Genomic DNA, 22,657 nt, shown 5'->3' with positions numbered 1-22,657 from the left:
GTCTAAAAGTCCAGTATTGATTGTTAAGGTTATAGAGGTCAATAAAGTTTTGAACTTGATGCTAGCAACATAACATCGTGTCTGAGCTCTTTTCCTTGTTACAAAATACGGAATAAAACAACAACTAGCTAAGGAAGTCAAACATTTAGCATGCTGGTCCAACATATTGTATTCAGAAATTGGTGGAGACAAAACCAGAGTTAAAAGGAGATTTAAAATTAGACTTACATTAGTCAGGTGGCCAGAAACATGACTCCAATGTGATGATAATGTGGCTCAGCATCTGGAGGATGTGTAACTTACAGTTTGTTGGTGTTATCATATTAGCCATAACAACTTTATAAGCTAGCTGGTGGTTTGGTTTGTGCAGCTGTGTCTGTTAGCTTGTTGTTTTTCTGCCCACAAGTGGACAAAATTGGTTAATTCAGTTTAAACAATCATCTCCTGCCAGATTGTAACCATGAAACTGAATGTGTAAAGTAACTAAGTACATGTACTCAAGTATTGTGTTTTTTCTTCTTTCTTACCCAGTATATCATCTCAAGACCGCTCAGATTTATCTTGTGACCAGCTAAAACAATAAAATGATAATACAACAAAATGCTGCTTATGCTTATGTTAATTATCAGTACAATAACTAATTAATAACTAGTAATAATTAGTGATAGCACTTTGTTTATTTAACATATCAGATCACACAGCCCGATTTTCTACTTTTACTTATATTAAGTAGGATTTTAAATGCAGGACTTTTACTGGTAATGAAGTGTTTTTACATTGTGATATTAATACTTGAGATTAACTTAAGTAACGGATCTGAGTACTTCTTCCACCACTGGATATCTGTATGTTTTTAATAATTCCATAACATACATACGATAATGGTAATAATCCCATTTCCCAGACAACAACACTAACTACACTGTCTCCTAGAAAATGAGTCCCATGCAAACCAACACTAAGATTAAAATGGAAATGGAAAATAGATTATTTTATTCACTATATTATGTTTTCACTTCATAATCTATTGATGTTTGTATCTTGAACGGTGTCACACAACCGCTGTCTTTTATAATGTGGTTTTTGCATGATCTTACAACTGAAAAAAATCCTATGTTATTGCTCACATATAATTCAATTTTCAAGTTTTAGGTCCTATTGTTTAATACTTCTTCATACACTGAATACTTACTTTATCTCAATGATGATAAAGGTTGAACATCGGGGGCAACAATGAAAATAAGTCCAGGATTTTATCATTTTATCGCTGAGTTTGATAAGTTGTATTATAAAAATGTATTTTAATGTTGCTCTAAACCTAATGAAAACCAAAACTTAATCAGGTATTTTCCTCACCTGTGTCCATTTAGCCTCATTAGGAAGTACAATAAAACAGCTCACACATGAATAACACACCTGCAGACATTTCCTGTTTACGTTTGAGTTACTGTCGGCTGCTGACAAAGGCGACAACACTGCAGTTTGACAACATAAAGGGGGGATTTTATTGATCAGATCATTCTTTACATTTGTATCTGTTTCTATAACTATACATTCATTCACTTCTTTCTCTGGTCTCAAACTGGATTAACTGCATCCATGCAGTCAGATACACTTTCTGTATCCACTCAGAAGATTAGTGTTAATTAATGATTGAAAAACAACTTCTACATGTACCACAGTTCCTTATGTACCATAGTATTCCCTGTGTAGTGCACATACAAAGGAATGGCTTCAGGTAGACTGAGGTGGAAAGATTCATGTATTTGATTTCTTTTATTTTTATGTTACAAAAACCACATATTTCTTGCTATACCTAATTCATAAATACAGTATATATTATAACCATTCATCTTGTGCTAAAATCAAAGCTGTGCTGCATTCAGTTTAAAAAAACATTTTCTCAACCGATAACATACAGGTAAATGAGTTTGCCTGTATAGATTGTTTACAATAGATAATATAATGTTTACAGTGGTTTTACAGTGTTTTTAATGTCCCTGATTATCTCAAAACCATAGTGTTGTATTTTATATACTACAGGAAAAACTGAGAATCTGGCAGTGTGTGTGTGTTTGTGTGTGTGATTACTGTGAACTGAACGGTTGTGTGTTGTTGGGTGCGCCAGCCAGGGTTGGGTGTGATTGTGTGTCTGTACTAAAGCCTGGAGAAATAGAGACATTTAAAACAGGAAAAAATGACGAATTCTTATGAACAGAGCCATGTGGCAATTATGTAAACTGCTCTTTTACACACATAATTACTCAGTCACTCATTGGTTATATAGGTGGGTGCCATGGTTACCAATCACGTGTACGATAACGAACACAATACCACAGAAATCAACATCGATCTCATTGCCACCAAACGACCTGTAAATTCCTCCTGTGTCTGTCACTGTGTGTGTGTGTGTGTGTGTGTGTCTTCAGGATATTCAATCTACAGGAGTATGAGGCAAACCGTTACATTAATAAACAATATAATCAATTAAAATAATGATTGAAAGAGAACAAAACAAATAAGAGACAATATATTCTTTTTAGAGTGGACGGGCACACAGAATGTTGAATATATTACATCGATGTGCGGACGTCAGCCAGACAAAACGCTTTAGAAGTTCAGTGTCTCTGACATCATCTTCCACCAGTCCATCAGCTCCTCCCGCTCCTCCTCCTTCCTCTCCATCAGAGACTCCAGCTCAAAGTCCACCTGAGACAGAGAAACAGCGACATGGAGACATGTGAGGTGAGAGGTGAAAAGTTAAAGATGCAGCGGAGATACCAGACTCTTTTTCTGAACAGAGGTCTATAATGTTTTGACAGATTTTAGTTTCTAAATGTCACATTATTGTTAAGCAAGATCTTCTCCTGGGAGGATTCAGAGGATAAGACTGTTGTTATTCAATTTTTTTCTTATCACTGACAAATTCAATGCAGATACCAAAACTAACAATCTGATCTGACACTACTTTCCATCTTTCCTGTCCTGTCTGTGACTAAGCTGCAGTCCCATTTGTCCCTAGTGAAGTTTGTATTATCAAAAAAAGCTCAGTAATTTCATAAAACAGCTGGGCAATCTTGGGAACTATTAGTGAACTAGCAAGTATTTATGGCAGCAGCACAGTGTATGTGGAAATGAGTCAAAATAAATAAAAATAATATGTTTTTAATTGTTTTTGGATGACACTGGAAATCTAAGGCGCAAATGAATAAGCTTTATAAGGTTTTTGCTATTTGGGAAATATGTATTAGTAGGATCAAATCATTGTCGGTTTTGATATTTTCATGGGATTTGTTAACAGTGAGAAAAATATCAAATCAACAGCCTTATCCTTTTAGGCAGTTGTTATCAACATACTGGCAAGATGAATAAACATGTTAGAAAAGTTAAAAAAATATTTTTGGTGTTAAGTTTGTTTCTGACTTTTCTTCTTGTGAAATACAAGATTATTTTACTTATAGTCTGCAGAGACAAAATAATCTACTAGATAAATCAGAGAGACTTTATTTTAAAGGGTCAAAAGGCAAACAGGGTGGGAAGCATTGGTTTAAAGGATCAAATTTCACCCTGTTGTTCCCCTTTAAGTGGATAATATCTCTCCAGATATAATCTGATTATAATAAACTGGATGAGTCCTCAGATCCTAATTAGACACTTAATTGTATGTAATTAAAGGGAGCTGCCTTGATATGCCATTTTCCATTAGACAATACTAGAATCAGTCCATCATACAGTATCGTGTATGATACAGGTGCCTGATTTTAGTTTCCTATTAGATCAAAGTCTTTTCCAAATATTCCTCAAGTTTGTTTATATGTATCCCTTACCAAAATGCTCTAATTTTAGTTTGGTGGAGATTTAACCAAACATTCAGGATGTTCACACTTTTACTGGAAACATAGACAGAATGTAAATTTTGATTCAGATATTTCTAAAAAATAACCACATAACACTGTCAGGTCCCACTATAATCACCTTTTGTAAATATGAAAGGAGAACACAATTAGTTTGAAGCAGATTTTGGTTTGGTCTGTGAGTCTTACCCTGGTTGCAGGGCTGTAGGGAACAGCCACTTTCTTGATGACAGTCAGGTAGCCTGGAGCAGACGCTGCCACTTTGTAGTTTCCTGGAGCCAGTAGGCGCCAGTAGTCCCCATCTTTGGCTACAAAATACAGATTGTCTCATTAATACTTGCAAGTTAACACCAAACAGAGTGAGAGAGAGTGTTTTTTTATTTTATGTTTATATGACCTGATCTGATGTGATGAGCAGCAGGTGCAAGTGACAGAATCAGCTGCTAAAAAAAAGCAATGCAGTACCCAATATGTCCACTAGATGGAGGCATCTACATCATCTACAACATCTCACCATTACATTTCTCACTTCTTGCCTCCTTACTCTGGTGTGATGTAGTGCGGTGTGTGTTTGGCTGTAGGGATTGTGTGAATTTTCACTGATACCTGTGGTAATGTCATGGTCAATACCCTCCACAGAAATGGTGGCGTTGGAAATGGGGTTACCCTGCAGGTCACGCACAAAGCCCTTGACGCCACGGTGAACCTACAGACACACACAACGAAGCATATTCTCAATTAGATTCAAAGACTGAGGAATGAAGCTTGTGAATCTTGGATGTAAATGCCATCTCATGCTTCTTGGGGGGAAAGATACACTCAAAATAGTTCCTTTACTTCATAGTGTAAAATCTGATATTAACATGGACCATTGGATTAACATGTAGACACGGTCTTGCAGTAAAGGAACAGCATTGGATGTTTGTTCAAATGCTTGGGACAGACAGTGTTATGTTTTCTTTGCAAGCCACAGACCATAACAAGCAGTGGCAGAAGTAATGGGATGTTGTCATACCACCACATAACCTCTCTCACCATCAAGGTGGTTTTTCACTTACCCCAACCAAGTATTTAAGTTGCCTTAACTTAACCATACCTCAACCATACAGGTGTAAGATCAGAAAATGCCTCATGAGTCAGAGGGGTTGTTTTGGCACTTAAAAATCATATATTTTACATGTGTCATTTTTCATTTTCACTTCTTCATTACCATTTTATTCACTTGAGACTTTTGTTTTTTGATAAACATGATAATAGATGACATTGTTGGACATCACTTCTAGTTCTGTTTTGCTGCCTACCTGCTCAATGTAGTTGACGAGTGAGTTGCGGTTCTGCTCCCAGTAGTTCTTGAGTGTGTCCTCATTGGGGAATTTGTCACAGCTGAGCTCCAGAGTGATCTCAAAGCAGTTGCTGCTGAGGTAGTTGAAATCCTGCATTCCTGCAATGGGTCAGTTAAAAACAAAACAGGGAAGAAGAGAGTGAGAATGACATTAATGAGTGTAAGCGACAGGAAACTATGACAGTAACGAACATACATAGTTAGATATTTTATATGACAATGACAGCCAACTGAGTCTGATTTAGATTTATTTTCAGATAATGAGAAGACAGTTAGGCTTCTGAGTTAAACCTAGGTTAAATTTGGTTAATTAGGTTAAATAAAACTAGGTTAAATTTTAAAGTATGTTTGAGGTCATTTGGAAACTGTTGCCCTTACTTAATTGTCTGCCAAAGACAAGTTTATTTCCATAAGCCATGCTAATGGAATAACTGTGCCTGGAAAGTGTCATGAAGAAAAAATAACAAATTTGTGTGCATGATTTAATAACTTGTGCTCTTGATTTAATATCATATTATACATTTGGACAGGTCAAATTTTATATTCGTCCAATACTTTGTTTTATGACCAAATACCTGTAAAACTAATGATATTCCAATCTGTGTCAGCTGCAGAGCTATACTAAGGGGAATATGGTTAGCATTGAAACTAATAAACATCTGCTGTTATGTCTGCATTCTCATTGTGAGTATGTGAGTATGCTGATGTTAGTATTTTGCTCAAGCATAGCTGTGCTTCACCACAGAGCCTCTAGCATAGCTGTAAACTCTTCTTGTTAACTGTAAAAATGTTCTGCTCAGTGCTGTACATGTTTGAATACTTAACAACCAAATTGAATAGCCAGTATCAGCTGAATTTGCTGACTTTCAAATATCAGTATTGACATCAAAAATCCTGTATTTGTCAAGCTCTCATTCAAAAGATCATACGTAGTTGCAGATCCTGCAATGAATCTACAACACTTTAAAATCTAGTCATTAAATGATGGAAACAGTCGTTATATGTAACTTAGACATCTAAAACACTTTTCAACACTGATCAACCAAATCCAGCCCAATTGCTGTATAACTGAAGCCCTGGTGTCTCCTCATCTGTCAATCACTGACACCAAACTCACTGTGAGGTGTTTGTTTCTTACCCCCTGGCACGCTGTACCAGGCTCCTCCGTTAGTGATGCCATCCTTAAAGCTGGAGTCATCATCATTCTTACGACAGGGGGGTCGGTGAGGGTCGGACATGACCGGATTGTAGATGGAGTAGGCCCTTGCCAGAGACTTGAACACCATATCATCTGGACTGGCACTGTACTCATGGGTAGAGCCTTAGAGAAGGAATGAGTGGGAATAAACAAGCAGCTTTGATAAAGTAATAATTGGGCATCTGCAACACATTAAACGTATACTTGCACAAACACATTTTGTTTACTTTTGGTAATAATACACAGGAAGCTGTAATACATTAAAACACAACTTTCCATCTTATTTTAATGACATTCACGACATTCTGAAGAAACACTAATAAAATGTTTGTTGTTTCAGTTATAGGTAAAATATTTCTCTAGTAAAATCTGCAGAAACACTTAACAACCCAAACATAAAAAACAGATGTGTATATGTGTTTACGTACCAGTGCGGGTCTCATCATATGGGTAGTTGGCAACCACATCTCCTCCATGCAGGTTAGCTGAGAGGACGAAGGGGATATCCATGATCCAGTGGATCACTGCTTTGGTCTCTGGAGCCAGCTGCAAAGGCAAATGTCATAAATTACTAATAGTAAAGACATTAAGATTTATTAATATAGGTCAAAAGCATTATTGAGCACAAAATAACAAAACAGACAGGCTAGTAACAACATCAGCAAAAACATTAGTTAAGAACCACATATAACTAAGTCTTACTTTAATTCAGTTTTCGGAATTAAGATCTAATAGTGAGGTTTAAAAGTTTAGGAGCAAAGACAGTATATCCTCTGCCTCTGGAGAGCTGACCTGACAGGACTTTAAGTTACTATACGAAATGTACTTCACCAGGTAGTAACATATGTTTTATATTAAATGCTAAACCATTTTGAACCATCTGCAGATGGGCTACAACTTCTTGGCAGCTGAGTATAAAGAATTACAATATTCTTGTTGTGAGGACACAAAAGTATGGATTTATTTCTCTGCACTTTCTTAGTTTTGGGATATGCAGTCTTTCATAGAGCCCAGGTAGTCCTTTAGGTCACTTAGTTTGTGAGATCATCCACATAAAAGTGAAAAAGATATGTTAAAAAAACAAATTAAAAGGCTCAATGTAATATATAAATAGAATATAAAATGGGGCCAAGGACAGACCCTTGTGGCACTCCATTGTTTGAAAAAGCAGCACCTGATATGTCGTCAATAACCATTCCAGAAAATTGTCTATTTGATAAATACAATATAATCCAAGTGTAGACCGTAATTTCTGTCACTAAAATGTTACCACTCCCATCTTGCTGTCTGTATCTTCATGTTTGTTTGCGTACCTTGGTGTTTTCGTCCACAGCCTTCTTCATGTTCTGCAGCAGGTGGTTGTTGGCTCCTCCCTCTCGCTCGTTGATGTAGATGATGCGGTCCAGATCGGGGAAGTTACGGTTCAGATCCACCCCCTGCGCGTTACTGCGGCCCACAAACCAATCCTTGATCTCTCCGGGCTGAGCAGGAAACAGGAGATGATGATTAGATGGACAAAGGATGGAAGACAAGTGTCTGAAGCTTGTGTTGAGCTTGCATAATCGCCATTCTTAAATGCTGTGCAAGTGTAATTAAAAGCCAAGAGTTGTTGTCGACGTTTGTAGTCTTATAAACTTAATCTGTCTGGTGGTAAATCCTCGGATTAGGTTTATGCAGTGTTTTTCTCCTGCTTTGTTATCACCTGTGAAGCGGCCTTCTCAAAGCCATCTGGGTTCATGGAGGGCATGAGGTGGATGCGTGTGTTGTGCAAGAGGTCGATGATGGTCTCGTTGCCTTGCTGGTACTGGTTGCACAGGTACTGAGCCAGGTAGATGAGCAGCTCTCTGCCCACCGCCTCGTTGCCGTGCATGTTGGCAATGTACTTAAACTCAGGCTCACCTGCAGGGACATAGAGACATTTACGGTGTTACTGCACCACACAAAGTGCTTAAAGTCAACATTATGTATTCAACCTTCAAATGAACGGTGTGTTTTTGCCTGAGAAGTAGAGGCTGAGGTGAATTTGAATGAGACAGACATGTTTTGAACAAGACAGAGAATGCACCTTTTGGAGAAAAGACGTGAAGTCCCAGAAGCAGTCACATTTACCCCAACAAAACACAACTAACCATCATTAAAGAATATCACAATAACATCCCAATCTTTGTTAGAGGAATCCATTTTAATTTAATTTCTTTATCTCTTTTGGACCAACAGAAGGTCACAGATAACGCATTCTCTTGCGTCATGGAGGTTACTGTGGACACACACTGGTCATACACACTCCAGTAGTGACAAACACACTGACTCATCTGCTGAAAGGTTGAACCAAATTGAACATTGCAGCCCAGAACTCCATTTGGACAGTAATGACCGAGACACAGTGATTGATTATTGAGTAACACTGTCACAAATTGTTCTGAGATCCGCTGGAGCGACAGGTCTGAGAACAGACTCAACTACTTCACAGAGAAGAGTCTAACTCCAGGACAACAAAATTAGGGCTTCTCAGGGACTGCTGAGACATATAAACCTCGTAATGTTTATATCATGTAATAAATGACTCTCACTTATCATGGTGTCACTGCCAGTACAAAAATGCACATGTGAAATGCATCTTTTCATATGTGATACATATTATTTCAGCAGTGAAACGGCATTTTAAACTCACATAAAGGCACAGTGGTTTTCGGACATTTCACATAGGAAAAGTGTCTGTATGTTAATTTGAAATGCAATTTTACATTTTACATGTGAAATATATAAAAGCCACATGTGCCTGTTCTATGTGAGTTTTTCACATGTGAAATGTTGTTTCTTATAAATATGTACTGTACTTTTACATATAAACATACTTTAAAAAAAAAAAAAGATGACTGCTCTCTAACCAGGACTGCGAATAACTATTCATTATTTTCATTATCGATCCATCTGTGGATTATTTTTACGATTAATTTTTTAATCATTTAGTCTATGAAACTTCAGAAAATGTCAATCTGCATTTCCCAGAGCCATCTTCAAAAGTCTTATTTTGTCCAACCAACAGTCCTTAAACCCAAAGATATTCAGTTTACAATGTTTACAATATAAAACAGAGAAAAGCAGCAAATCATTACACTTGAAGAACTGAAACCAGAGGATGCTTGGATTTTTTTCTTGATGAAAATGACATTTGACACAATTGAACAATCAAAATTGGTGTTGATTAGTCAATTTACCGGCTCAGTCTCACCTCTAACCTTAAAAAGGGTGGCCCACTTATGCTGTAAATTCTTTCAGCTTCCCTTACATAATATGAAAAAACACAATGCGCCATTTGGTAGATGAACCGATGGTGGTCTTATCAGTGTACGGGCATAAAACAGTGACTAGACTGCTTTACCTTTTATTGCTTTCCTTTCCTTTATCCCAGAAGCTATTCGTTTTATGTTTGAGAGCTATTTATATCAGTGTTCTTAGGAAAGCTGTGTTTTAATGACTGAGGCTGTCACCATCTGTTTCATATACTAATTATCCGTTTCTTCTCTTAAGTCTATTCGTGTACACAAATATTCACTCAAACACACACACAAACATGAGAGAAAGACAAGTGCTACAGAGGAGCTATATAAAGTTCTTTGACAAAATGACAGAGTATGACTAAGTATGAGCTGTATTATATTGTACACACTCTTTTGATAAACTACAAACCAGGAATTAGTTGCTTTCTGTGGCTGTACGAGAACAAAAGAACTTCTTTGAGCACTGAGGGGAGAAGAAGTCTTTTGTTCAGATCACTTACGAGTTATGAAATGTAGCTCAAGATCGGCAGATGGTGAGGGGGGTGTGAGTACGTGTGTGAAGCCACTTCATTAAAATTGCTTTGTCAAGTTAATATATTTTAATAACAATCTTTTTGAAACGCACATGTACATGCGTGTCAATATTTTCATGTTTGCATCTCTTCTTTTACCCAGTTTTGCTTATTTCTATGTTTGTGTTTGATGTATCTGTAAAGTAATCCCAGTGGATTCATGAGTGAGTAACACACACACACACACACACACACACCACACACCACACATCTGGTAGTCAGGTTATTTTTAAACGTTTGAATCTGCTCACTCTCAGAGTTGCTACTAATGATTTCAAGACTACAATTAACTCTTTCCATCCTGAGAGCTGGTGAATGGTTTTTACAGGCTTTAGAAGCCTGACAGAGCTGTCAAACACACGCACTCATACGTTCATACACACACACACACACACTTTGAAGTTGTACTATGAGTTACTAAGGTTCAAGCTTTTACACAGATGCTCAGTATCTGGAGACCTTTCCTTTCTCCCATAAGAAACATGTTCTGATGTTGTTGATGTCTACATTAGTGTGTGACAGAATACAGAGCTGTACATGTTTCATAGATATAGTTATGTGTCATCACATGTAGGTATTGATTCATTTAAGATAACAGGGTAATACACTGCATCTGAATGATGATTGTATTAATATCATTAATTATCATTTTTGCATATTTATACTTTCATAAAGCTCTGTTCATCCTTTTTACACAATGACACACACATTTTGGATCAGAGGAGGATTTTTACACAAAGCCAAGTGTGATGCGTCACTGAGTAAGTGGAACAAATCAAAATGTCCTTCGCCTCTAAAGCCGATTGTTGTCTTCTCCCTTTTTTCTCATTTCATTCCTCTGTCAAACTGTCTGTACCTCGCTGGGCTTTTATTCTATCATATGCACGCACACACACACACACACACACACACACACACACACACAAACACACACACAAACACACACACAAACACACACACACACACAAAGCTGAACACACAGTAAATGAAAAAGTATGATGTAACTTTATCACATTATGAAACACTATTTGATATGTGATAACTTCACATATGTGCACATGTGGTTTTTATGACGTTCACTTTGAAATGTAAAACCCCACCTGTGATAGCATTTATAATTTCACATTTACATTTTTGTAACATTCAGACGTATTCATTGTGTGTAAGACAGCACTGCATACAGTGTCTAGTAAATTCACAAAAGCATCATTGTGGTTTTGTTCATTTAAAGCAAAGAAGGGGGACAGTGTGCACATTAGATGCAGGACAACAGCAGCATACAAAGGAAAAGAGGGGCAGTCTGCACGTTGCATGCAATTTAAACCTTCAAGGTCTTCTTCAGGCAAACATCTGTATTAGCAAAAATGATAGATATTGATATTTTAATGTGATCTATTAATTGAAGGTGGAGCTCTTGTTTCATTTTTAGTCTGAATAGATTAGGGCTGCAACAAATAATTATTGCCATTATCAAATAATCTTCAAGTTGTTTTGTCCATAACATGACAGAAAATTGGGATACAAATGTCCCTCGCCATTTCCCAGAGACTAAAGTGACATCATCAAATGTCTTGTTTTGTTCGGCCAACAAATGTATTCAGTTTAAAATGGTATGAAACAGAGAAACGTGGCAAATCTTCACTCTGCAGAAGCTGGAACCAGAAAATGTTTGGTGTTTTTGTTTGTTATCATTAACCAAATGGTGGCCGATTCATTGAATAATAATTCAATTGATTAATCCTTTGAGCTCTAGAATAGATTGCCTGCTTTTTATCCATGTGCATGTTTGCCTGAAGAAGATACACTGCATCAATAGTTTTTAGAAGCTTGCAAAATTCAGTGTTTGGACTCCATCTCCTTTTCATTGGTTTTCATACATTTTACAAGAAAAACCTGAATCTAATGTGTTTTTTGTGAGGGATCTTAACTATTCCTTAATGATGGAGATAATGTGTGTCAGAGGCTGATGTGGCACATCTCCTCCCTCTAACCCCCCCCCCCCCCCCCCCCCAAACCAGGTGATTTCTGCTCTTAAAAGGTCAATATAATACATCTGACGCTGACAAAACCCCACCACATCATCTTGCACTCTGTCAGGTATTATCAAACGTGTCTGGCAGGTAATCAATACGGTTACCGGGGTGACAACATAATAGTGACTGCTGCTGCGACGTCATTAGGGAAGTACCACATTAGAGTGCTCTCAGTTGTCGTGGCAACCCTGACAGGGGCAGGTGCTCAGGGAGACAAATCAACTCAGAGGTTGAGTAAACACACTCTCACTCAGCGTCCGTCTCGCTGTCTCATGCTTGTGTACGCTCACACTCACATACAAGCAGTTCGTTAGCTCTGAATGACTGCCAGCTCTGTCCTCTGATATTACAGAGACACATAAATTAGAGATGGAGCACCAAAACAGGTTAATTTTAAAAAAAAATGCTATTCAGACCTTTTGGTGCTCTTTTAGATCATATAATAGCTGACACATGTATTATGTAGAGCTTTACCAATTACCAAAACTTCTCCAAGCTAGTTAGCTAACAAACAGACACCACTCCCGTGTAATTTCCTTATACAGGAAGAGACCCTACAAAGAGAGGTTTTTAAATTTAGACAGTAAATATTGTACATTTTCATAAAAAACTCTATCATAAATAATCCAAATAAGGCTCTCAAATCTTTAACATATTATGTTCCTTTTATAGACTGTATGTGAACTTTCTGAATTTCTTTTATATGCACTAATATTTGTAAAATTTCCTTATAAACAAAGTTCTGGATCCAATGGGAGTTAGATAAATCATGCCAGAAAGTGTGGACTTTAAGAAAGGATCTGAAATAGAGTTTCTTTCATTCTTGCTGAAAAGGTGTAACATGCTCTTTGGGTTTTCTGTTCATATACTGTATAATACAATATAATACAACTTTGTTGTCTACTGTAGTGGAAATTGATGTTAAACAACATTACTGGTATGTGGACTCTCCAGTAGAGGTGGGCAATTCATTCAGTTCATTCAATCATGTTATCATTCAGGTGAATGCATTATTAATAGGCCACTTCTGCCAACCGAGGAATGATTTTCTGAGCTTTAAGCATTTCTATCACAATTTTCTGTTTACTACTTAATTACGTGTAAGTTGAATCACAAGAAAGTATTTAATGGTAAGTAACAAATGTTTGGTGTATGAATTCTCTGAACTAATGAGGCGATTGCTTTGGTTATTTTTTTGGTTGAGTCAAATGACAGATATTAAAATGTTTCAGTACTCAAAAGAACACTTAGCATCAGTAGTATCAATACTTTAGGTATTAATCTGCCCAACCCTAGCATCATAGTATCAGTAATAATAAAAATGAAAGCAATACATCTCCCTCTGCTGATCAATTCAGATCAAACAGGCTTCATAATTAATAGATTGTCCTCCAATAATTTAAGGCAATTGATTAACATAATTAATCTTGCTGATAAAAAATAAAATACCAAGTCTGGCAGTTTCACTCGATGAAAATGCTTTGATGTGGTTGAATGCCCATATCTATTTTGTGTTTTGGATAAATTTGGTTTCAGCACTGTGTTTATTGATTTGATAAAATCACCTTATAAATCTCCCAAAGCTAGGATTATTACTAACGGGATTACCTCTAATCCTTTCCATCTTAATAGGGGCAACAGACAGGGATGCCCGTCTGGCCCCGCACTTTTCGTGCTCACCATCGAACCTTTGACTGAGGCCATTAGAGGCAACCCTCATGTAGGTGGCTTTGAGGTTGGCCCCAAAACACACAAGATATCACTTTTCACTGACGACATTATCCTTTATCTAACTAATTAAGTTAGATACTAAACGCAATTTCCCATCTACAGAATCTATTAAAACCATACAGTTCTTTTTCTGGATATTAGTTCAACCTTGACAAAAGTGAAATTCTGCCACTGTCTATATTTGATTATAATAGTGTCAAACATAAGTTCTCTTTTAAATGGTCTACTATGGGTAATATTTGAGTATTTTTGTGGATAGCAGCATTAAAAGTCTTGGCAAACTCATTCTAGCCAGCGTGTTGCAGAAAATGGGTAGATTTGCCACTCACCTTACTGGACAGAGTCAATGTTATAAAAATGAAAACGCTGCCTAGATTCCTATATATGTTTCAGTCACTTCTGATCCATGTCCCATCAACATTTTTTTCCTCCCTCAACAAATTGATCAGACAGTTTATTTGGCATGGTAAAACTCCAAGAGTCAGCATGGACAAATTAACTCTGAATCATGACAAAGGAGGGCTGAAACTCCCTAACTTTTGAATGTATTAGAGATGAATTAGGAGACATCAACAGATTTGCTGTATAAATGAGATAAAAAAGTCAATTAAAACTGCTACAGATTATCAGATCAAATTTGGTACAATCTACATGAACTGTTCAATCAAGAAGGATTCCTGCTCCATGAAACCCCTTTATGGAGAAACAGACTGCTACCAATGATCTTTCGGAATAGTAACTTCAGATTATGGTCCGAGAAAGGCATTAGTCACCTAGAGCGCTGATGTGAGGAAGGAATCTTTATGTCATTTGAACAGTTTAAACAGAAATACTGCTTGACGAATAAAGATTTCTTCGACTATCTGCAACTACACAACATTATCAGAGTCAGCCACAAAGGCTGGTGGAATTTATATACCATGACATCTGTGAACAATTGTGCCATGCTGACCAACAATTATTTAAAACTATCTCCAAAGTGTATTAAACTCTTATGTCAAGTTTATTAATACCTGATCTGGACAGATCCAGACTTAGAAAGACCTGGGAATAAATCTGGATGGGAACTATGTGGTGACTTGTGGCTTAAATGAGGGAACATTCCTACATTTTAGATGGCAGTACCCTAAACTTCAGGGGGTTTGTCCGGGGGTATGTGACACCCTGTCCAGTATTCATGGTGTTATTTTTCCATTGGATCCAGAGATTTGTTTACTGGGTAACTTTACTATCTCCAACCTTAAAAATTGCTACACTTAAGTCTCACAGAAATTTTGCTGGCCATTGCTAAAAAAATGTATTGCATTAACATGGAAATCAGATGTCCCCCTCCCAATTGGAATGTGGCTCTCTGAAATTAATAGCTGTATACCCCCAGAGAAAATAACTGGTTGAGGAATAAGAGTACATTTTACAAGATACCACAACTCTTTGTGGATTATACAGAAAACCTCCCTTGGCCTCCCAAATTCCAATTTAATTGGGAATTAAATTGTATTCTTTTCTTGCCAGAGGGCAGCAATTCAAACAGATCATACAAGCTGTGGGTGATATCTTTCAAAATACATTGGGCTTTGTTGACATCTGACCCCAAGGTCCATTAGTAGTTGTTCTGGGGCTTTCAGTCATATCACTGGATTCTCCTCGGCAGATGACGTTTTCCCCACAGTTGTAATGGAAGTCCTTAATTTCCTGAGAAAAACTGGAAATTTGAACATCTACATTTCAATGATAAGTAGGGAAACGCTATCTGCTGAGGAAGATCGGGTGATATAATGAAAAGCTCCAGAGCAGCTAAGTTGACTTTGTGGTAATATTGTTTTTGTCAAATGTTGTTTCCAAATTAACTTTCAATTGGACTATATGTTTAGGTCTGTTACTGGGTAGTCAAATTTCAACGAAGACAAAACCTTTCATTTTTGTTGGCATATATCAGTTTATCAACAACATATCCCATAATTCTTAGAAAATAATTCACTGTCAAAGCCTTGTGGGAGCTGTAGTTGTTGAATGCTAACAAAGCAACCACTGTTATATGTTTAAATTTTACCACACAGTTGTTGTGCTGTTGCACATGTTCAGTTTAGAAAAATTGACAGAAAACATGTTTCAGCTTTTTCAGCAAGACTAAATATAAAAAAAACCCTGTAGAAGAAAACACACAGAAGCGAGTAGAACAGAGGCTATGAAAGGAGGCTGTGTAGTGCTTGTATGACCAACACATAGCATGACATGAAGTGACGTCATGCAATATGTTGAGATGCAAAATGTGAAGCATGCAAACAACACAAAAATAGATTAGCAAGACAGCAAATTTGGATTAAAATCTATAGAAAAATAGAAACAGAAATGAGAAAGAAAATAAAAAGAGAGGAAGCTTTGGCAGTAGAAGAAGAAGAAAAAAGAGGAAATCAGCACACAAAGGCAGAAATGAGGAGGAGGATGCACATGGGTGTCTGATGTATAATAAATGACCTCTGGCTGATGCCTTGGCCTTTCTCTCATCCCCTTTCCATTTCTGCCTGTCCCTTATTCCCTCTACGTTCTTTCACCCACCCCTCCTCTTCTCCCTTGTCTCCCTCACACTTCTGTTACACTTCCCGTTTTCTCGATCATCATTCCTTTCTTTTTTATCTCCCTTTTTCCACTGGCTCCTCCTTTCCCCTCAGCTGGTTTTGCTATCTCTTCTCGTGGAGACTCCTCAAAGCTAAAACGTCAAAACATGTCCTGGGTTTGCACTTTATCCTCCTCCACTGTGCTGTCTTCTATTAGGAACATGTTTCGTTTAAAAGCTACTCTATATTGCATTATGCTATATGTCATTTGATATGACCATATGTCTGGCTGCTATTACACTTTAACCAGGGCATCTGTGTGCGTGCTCACTGGGGATTACATACTTCCTCTGTCATCTGATAAAACAGTCCATCATGGAGTCTTATGACGGTCTCCACCACATAAGATGGTGTACTCAATATTGGGCAAAGCAGTACCTCATACTGACATGATGTTTTTTTCACCTTTAGACAAAGCCAACCCCATTATAAGATAGGATTTCTCCTCATATTAGAAGCCTTGTAAATAGTTCCAGACACAAGAGTCAAAAGAGTTTAACCAGAGCCCCTTCCACTGAAGAGAGACCCCTCTTTTTAGCTCTTAAATATGACCCAGCTGTGAGACGTAAACACCTCCTTCAAATGATGAAAACATGTCACGCATGTTCAGAGTGGGAAAAAGCACTCCTTTACATGAAAGTAGCAGTATAATACTATAAAATGACTCTATTACAAGAAAAACTCTTGAGTAAAACTATCATTAAAATATACTTAATGCATCAAAAGCAAAAGTACTCATTATGCATCAGCAGCATGCCCTCTGTTAGAGTCATATTATTATGCATATTATTAAATTCTGAGAAATACTGTTGGGTAGTTTAATCTGCAGCAATACGTCATATTCTTTTAAAGATTATCGTGTGTTTAGTATGTAAATGTAAATTAAGTAGTAAATGTAAATTAAGTAGTAACTACAGCCATCAGATAGATGTAGCTGAGTAAAAAGTATAAGATTTCTTTTTGAATTGTAGTGGCCTAGAAGTAGCATATGATGGAAATACTCAGAGTACAAGCACCACGAAATTGTGGTTAAATCTGCAATGGCTGTTTTTTTGTTTGGGCCACTTGTGGGCAGCAGAAACAAACTGTCGACGCAACATCTGATATATCACTTTTTAGTTTGTGAACATGATCTGTCGACCTGGGGAATGTAATGCCATATTTGTGTCACATTGTTCAGACTGTGAGGACAAGCAGACAAGTTGGATAAACCATTCATGTCAGCCTCCAATTTGTCATTCCAAGTCAGACATATTAGGAATTTGTGACCCCAACAATATCTCCCATTTGGTGGTAAGAGCTACCAAAGTTTCAATAAATTATTTAGAAGCAGTTATACAATGTTTTGTGTCTGGTTTCACTTGTCAATGAACTGCTACAACTATGCAACACAACAAAAGTAGCTAATTTAGGCTGTTTAAATAATGTGTATATAAGACTAACAGTGGGGGAATCCATCTTCCGTCGTTTTAATGTTCCTCCCACTCTGTTGACATTCTGTGACTGCAACATAAGTCCAATATTTACTCTTCTTTTAGCTCTGCTTTGGTCTTCACCACTTTCTGAGGGAAATATCTGATTTTAGCTGCTAGATGTTGCAGTTTCTTCACCAGATAGTCGCTAACTTTTTTTGCAGTTTGGTGCTGGGCAGGTGGCTTTAGTAGCAAACAGTTGTTTTTTAGAGCTTTTTTTGATGGAAATAGCTGCTGTAGACGACACCGCCGAGACTGAACCACAACAATAAGCTGAAAGACGCTATAAAGCTCTGTAGTCCTCTGTAGTTTCATCACTATGAGCTTTCACACACAAGTAGTCATGTGATCTATTGTAAATATGAAAATACTGAAGTACAGTACTTGTGTAAATGTATACTCAGTTACTTTCCACCACTCCATTGCCCATGTTCTGCACTGCATACACTGTATTTTAATAAGCAACCAGTGTGTTTACACTGTGGGATATATAGGCAGTTCCTGTGCCGCAGTGTATAACAGATGGCTGCTCACTGACAGATGCATGAGCTCAGGACCGTCGTCCTCCGGAGCCAGCCAGCCAACCACGAGCTGCCAGTCAGCTCAGTGCACTAAGCCGATCTGTTGCCCCAGCAACCGCTATTTCGGCTCCACCTTTCAGCAGGGTCAGATAAAATATTGGTAAAGGCACCTTAAAGGAAGCTTAAAACTGTTTCCTGTCTTTGTGGTTTTCATTCTTCTTGTCTCACACATAACATTTATCTTCCTTCAGTCTCTGGAGCTCTTGTCCCTGTCTCCTCTGTTTCATCCCACTCTGTCTCTCTCTGGATGTTTTGCTTGGTTGAGGGAGAGGAGAAGACGGGCGGGTGGAGGGGGGGCAGGGGGTGCTGCCCCTGTTGGTGAAGCGGCGGCTTGGAAACTCATCTGGTAGTAATAAGGGCTCCACACCGCTACTGTGACTCATGCCTGTACACGCCCACCAGACTATTACAGGCTTATTTAGTACATATACATACGGTCATTAGACTGGGACCATGCAAGCTGCAAAACACACAAACCCTTGGTGCACCGTAAGACCACACAAATACACCCAGAGTTGAAAATACACCTTTACACAAAAAAAGGTGTGTGAGACATGTAGTTGAATCACCACAAACTAGTAACCTATATAAACCATAATTACAGGCAGAGTTTCCTCTTGTACAGGCTCTGTCCCAGATGAAATTAATCACTTCCTGCTGTATGTAACTCTTAAAGCTCTTGTTTGGTGAGTTGGTCAGGAATCACTGACCTGTTCCCAGATATTCATTAAAGGTACTACGGGCTAATCCTTTAAAGTGTCAACACTGTTTTTCTCGCTGTCAGGAGTACACTGCGTACCTTTTTTAAAAAAAAAAACAAAAACACTTCTGTCCTTTTGAGTTGTGCACTGAAGTTGTTTGTTTGTTCAAGACTGAAGCGCCGTGATTAAGGGGTTAGAAAAAACCTGATGTGCGTACATTTGGTTTGGTTCATTAACATTTTAATAGATTTTTAAAACACAACATGAGTGACTTAGTCAGAGATAGAACGATAAAGTCCTGGACTTATTTTTTTATTGTCCCTGGTGTTTTCATAGTCCAGCAACCTTTATAAAGACGGAAACAGGTTTTTAATGTCTGAAATATTAGACAATAGGAACTGAGGAACATTGCCTAATTCAATTAAAACCTTTGAGTCTGAAATAGGACACAATAATGGGAATGTAAGTGAAGAAGTAGAAAACATTTGAGTTTTTGGCTCTTAGTGTTTGTCTCAATCACACAAACTTAAGATAATTCAGACCTTTCTTCAATTTCCATGGTCTAAAAAGCTTTTGCTGCCCTTAGATTTGAGCTGAGATACAATAAGTTTCCTTTAAACAAAAAACTATTAAAGGTTTTAATATCATCTGGTAACTTATGAGTTGTTTTTTTGTTCGTTTTTTTACAGTTTTCTATTCCTGCTGTTCTGTAATTAGCACATAATTGCATGGTGTTCCTTTTAATTTCACTTCAATCATTCATCTATTTGAATTTCTGAACAAATGAGAGATGTGGGCGACAAATTTGGAGATCTGTTACGAGGTTGGTTCTGTTGCCAGTATTTTGAAACCATCTGATGACTTTCAGGGTGCTGTCGAGCTCTTAGAAGCAAACCTCAAAGAAGAAGGTGCATTGCGTCTAGAAGCAGCAGTGGTGGATGCCCACATTTGCAATTCCTGTGGCTGGTGTGTAAACTGTCCCTCATATTTGCTCACATCACTTCTATTACTCCCTGTTTTCTTACAGGCTCTGCTACAGGCCTGACAGTCTGGGGCAGAGTGATGGAGATGATGGGAATAGTCAGTCATGACATAACCCAGGCCTATCAGATAACACCATAATCAGGATTTACTGCTTCATTTAATATTCAATAAAAAGCTTCCTGATTTCAATATGTGAGAGCTCTTTGCTCTGAAGCAGCCAACACTGCTGATGCATCTGCTTTTGATAGGAGATGTTGGTGTTAATTGAAAATGTAGCCCAGCGAGCCACAGTGTGGTCTTCCTGCCTTTAGGGTGTTTTCTCAGAATCACGACTCAGGATAAGCACGAAGAGATTCTTATCAGCCAGCAAAATGGCGGCTTTGCTTGGCTGATCCCACAATCTATCATCTTAGATTCCTCTGAAGTGATGCAGTGGGCCCTACGCTCACAGCACGACACACCTGCGCTCCTGCACGCACGGTTTCTGGTTAATTTGAGCAACAACAGCAGATCAGGTCTCCTCTGGACCCCCCCTCTCACAAAATGACAGCATCAGCAGGCTGCTCTGCGCAATAGTGCGTGATGTGTTTGTGTTATCAAAGCGTGCGGGGATGGGTCTCCAATCATGAAGGGAAGCGGGGGACAAAGAGGAGCGGGGATGGGGTTGCACATTCACCGCATTATGAAGCTGAGCTCGTGTGTGCGTAAAAACTGACCAGGCTCGTGCGTCCCGGGGTTGTCGGACATCTCCAGCACCAGCAGCTCGCGGCCCTCGAAGCTCTCCCCGATGGTGTAGATGCGGGTGATGGTCGGGCACTGCAGCCACACCGACACCAGCGCCTTCCGCAGCTCCTCATAACGGTGATACTCGAAGGAGATCTCACCGTCGGTACCGGCCGCGCTGGCCAGGGCGACCACCGCCGCCCCGAATAAAACTACCGAAAGGAACTGTTTCATGTTTACGTGTCCTGTTTTCCCTAAGCCCTGCCTGTGTCCGTCTGCCTGCGGCTTGGTCCCAAGCCGTATCTCTGTGCTGCAGCCTGGCTGTAGGCTATAAATATCTCTCTCTCTCGCTCTATGCGTGATGCGCTGCTGTACCTGAGCGCAGACTCCCTGTCAACCCTGCAGCCAGGCAGAGGATTCACAGATCCGGCCTCAGTTTTCAAAATAAAGACGTGCTTTCCTGTCATAGATGATTAGCAGCAAGGTTGTTTTACAGCAGTGGTTCTCAAAGTGGGGTCCGGAGACCCCCAGGGATCCCTAAGGGGGTTCCAGGGGGTCTCCAGCAAAAAGAGGAATAATTTATTTTGCTATAATTCCATCCATAAGTAACACAATGACAAAATGTATGACTGTTTTGCTCATGAGTTTTATACACTTTCTGTAAAAAATCTAAAAGCAAAAATCTTATCAGATGGGGGATCCTGATCTAATTTGTGTCAGTTTAGGGGTCCTTGGTGTGAAAAAGCTTGAGCACCACTGTTTTAAACAGGTTCACAATTTTTCAAGTCTGTCTCAATACAACAGTCACGTGTCCACTTGGACACTGAAAGAGGTTTTCCTTGCTGTAATCATTCATCCTGTTCATACTGGATATTGAAAGATCCCTTTCAAATGTGCTTTCAATGTAAGTGACGGGGGCCAAAATCAACAGTGTGTCCATATAATCATTTTGTGCAAAAATGCATTTAAAAGTTTATCTAGACTGGAAAGCAGTCCAGTAAAGCAGTCAGTGGAACATTTATAAAATGCATGTTTCAATATAATACACTCCAGTATAACACCACCACCCACTACGCCCTCAATAATAAACATAAAGAAGCCAAATTATCACCTTTCTGACAATGTCAACAAAACTGAAAATTTATAAGCTTCATAAAAGTGGAATTCATGGCAGAACTGTTGTATTGAACTGTTGTTTTGCACTGAACTGTACAGGTGCACCTAATAAAATGGCCAGTGAGTGTATATTTGTTTCTTTGTGACCCCTCAGGTTTATACTGGATTTCCCATTGGTTCGACTAAAACAAGTAATTTAAAGACATCACTTTGGGCTCTGGGAAACTGAGATGGCTGTTTTAATGTTTATCTCTGATAAATATTCTAAATACAAGATCTCACTATTCCTGGAGCTTTCAACTGTATCCCATGGCCATCTTCATGTACACAGAGTTTGTGATCTCTCCCCAGTATGACCACCTTTTATCACATGACCAAAGTCCTGAACTTATGTCACCTGAGCAAGTTTCATTCACTGAAGAAGAGTTGAGGATTTATACCATGTGTCCCATCA

At 38.4% G+C, this 22,657-nt stretch overlaps 1 protein-coding gene across 1 annotated transcript; it reads right to left on the bottom strand.

Moving 5' to 3' along the window:
* Nucleotides 1-1,481: 1,481 nt before the first annotated feature.
* cpe (carboxypeptidase E) lies at nucleotides 1,482-21,479 on the bottom strand. The gene is made up of 9 exons (XM_044347294.1): nucleotides 21,081-21,479; nucleotides 8,097-8,293; nucleotides 7,708-7,875; nucleotides 6,823-6,940; nucleotides 6,335-6,517; nucleotides 5,156-5,295; nucleotides 4,461-4,560; nucleotides 4,044-4,162; nucleotides 1,482-2,709 (listed from the first exon to the last, which is right to left on the bottom strand). The coding sequence occupies exons 1-9, from the start codon at nucleotides 21,319-21,321 to the stop codon at nucleotides 2,611-2,613; spliced, it is 1,365 nt and encodes a 454-aa protein (XP_044203229.1). The 5' UTR covers nucleotides 21,322-21,479; the 3' UTR covers nucleotides 1,482-2,610.
* Nucleotides 21,480-22,657: the final 1,178 nt, after the last annotated feature.

Source organism: Thunnus albacares, chromosome 3 (assembly GCF_914725855.1).
Source record: "Thunnus albacares chromosome 3, fThuAlb1.1, whole genome shotgun sequence".
In the NCBI taxonomy this organism is placed as follows: Eukaryota; Metazoa; Chordata; class Actinopteri; order Scombriformes; family Scombridae; genus Thunnus; species Thunnus albacares.
The sequence above is the reverse complement of the archived record's forward strand: the minus strand, read 5'-3'. Positions and strand labels throughout refer to the sequence as shown.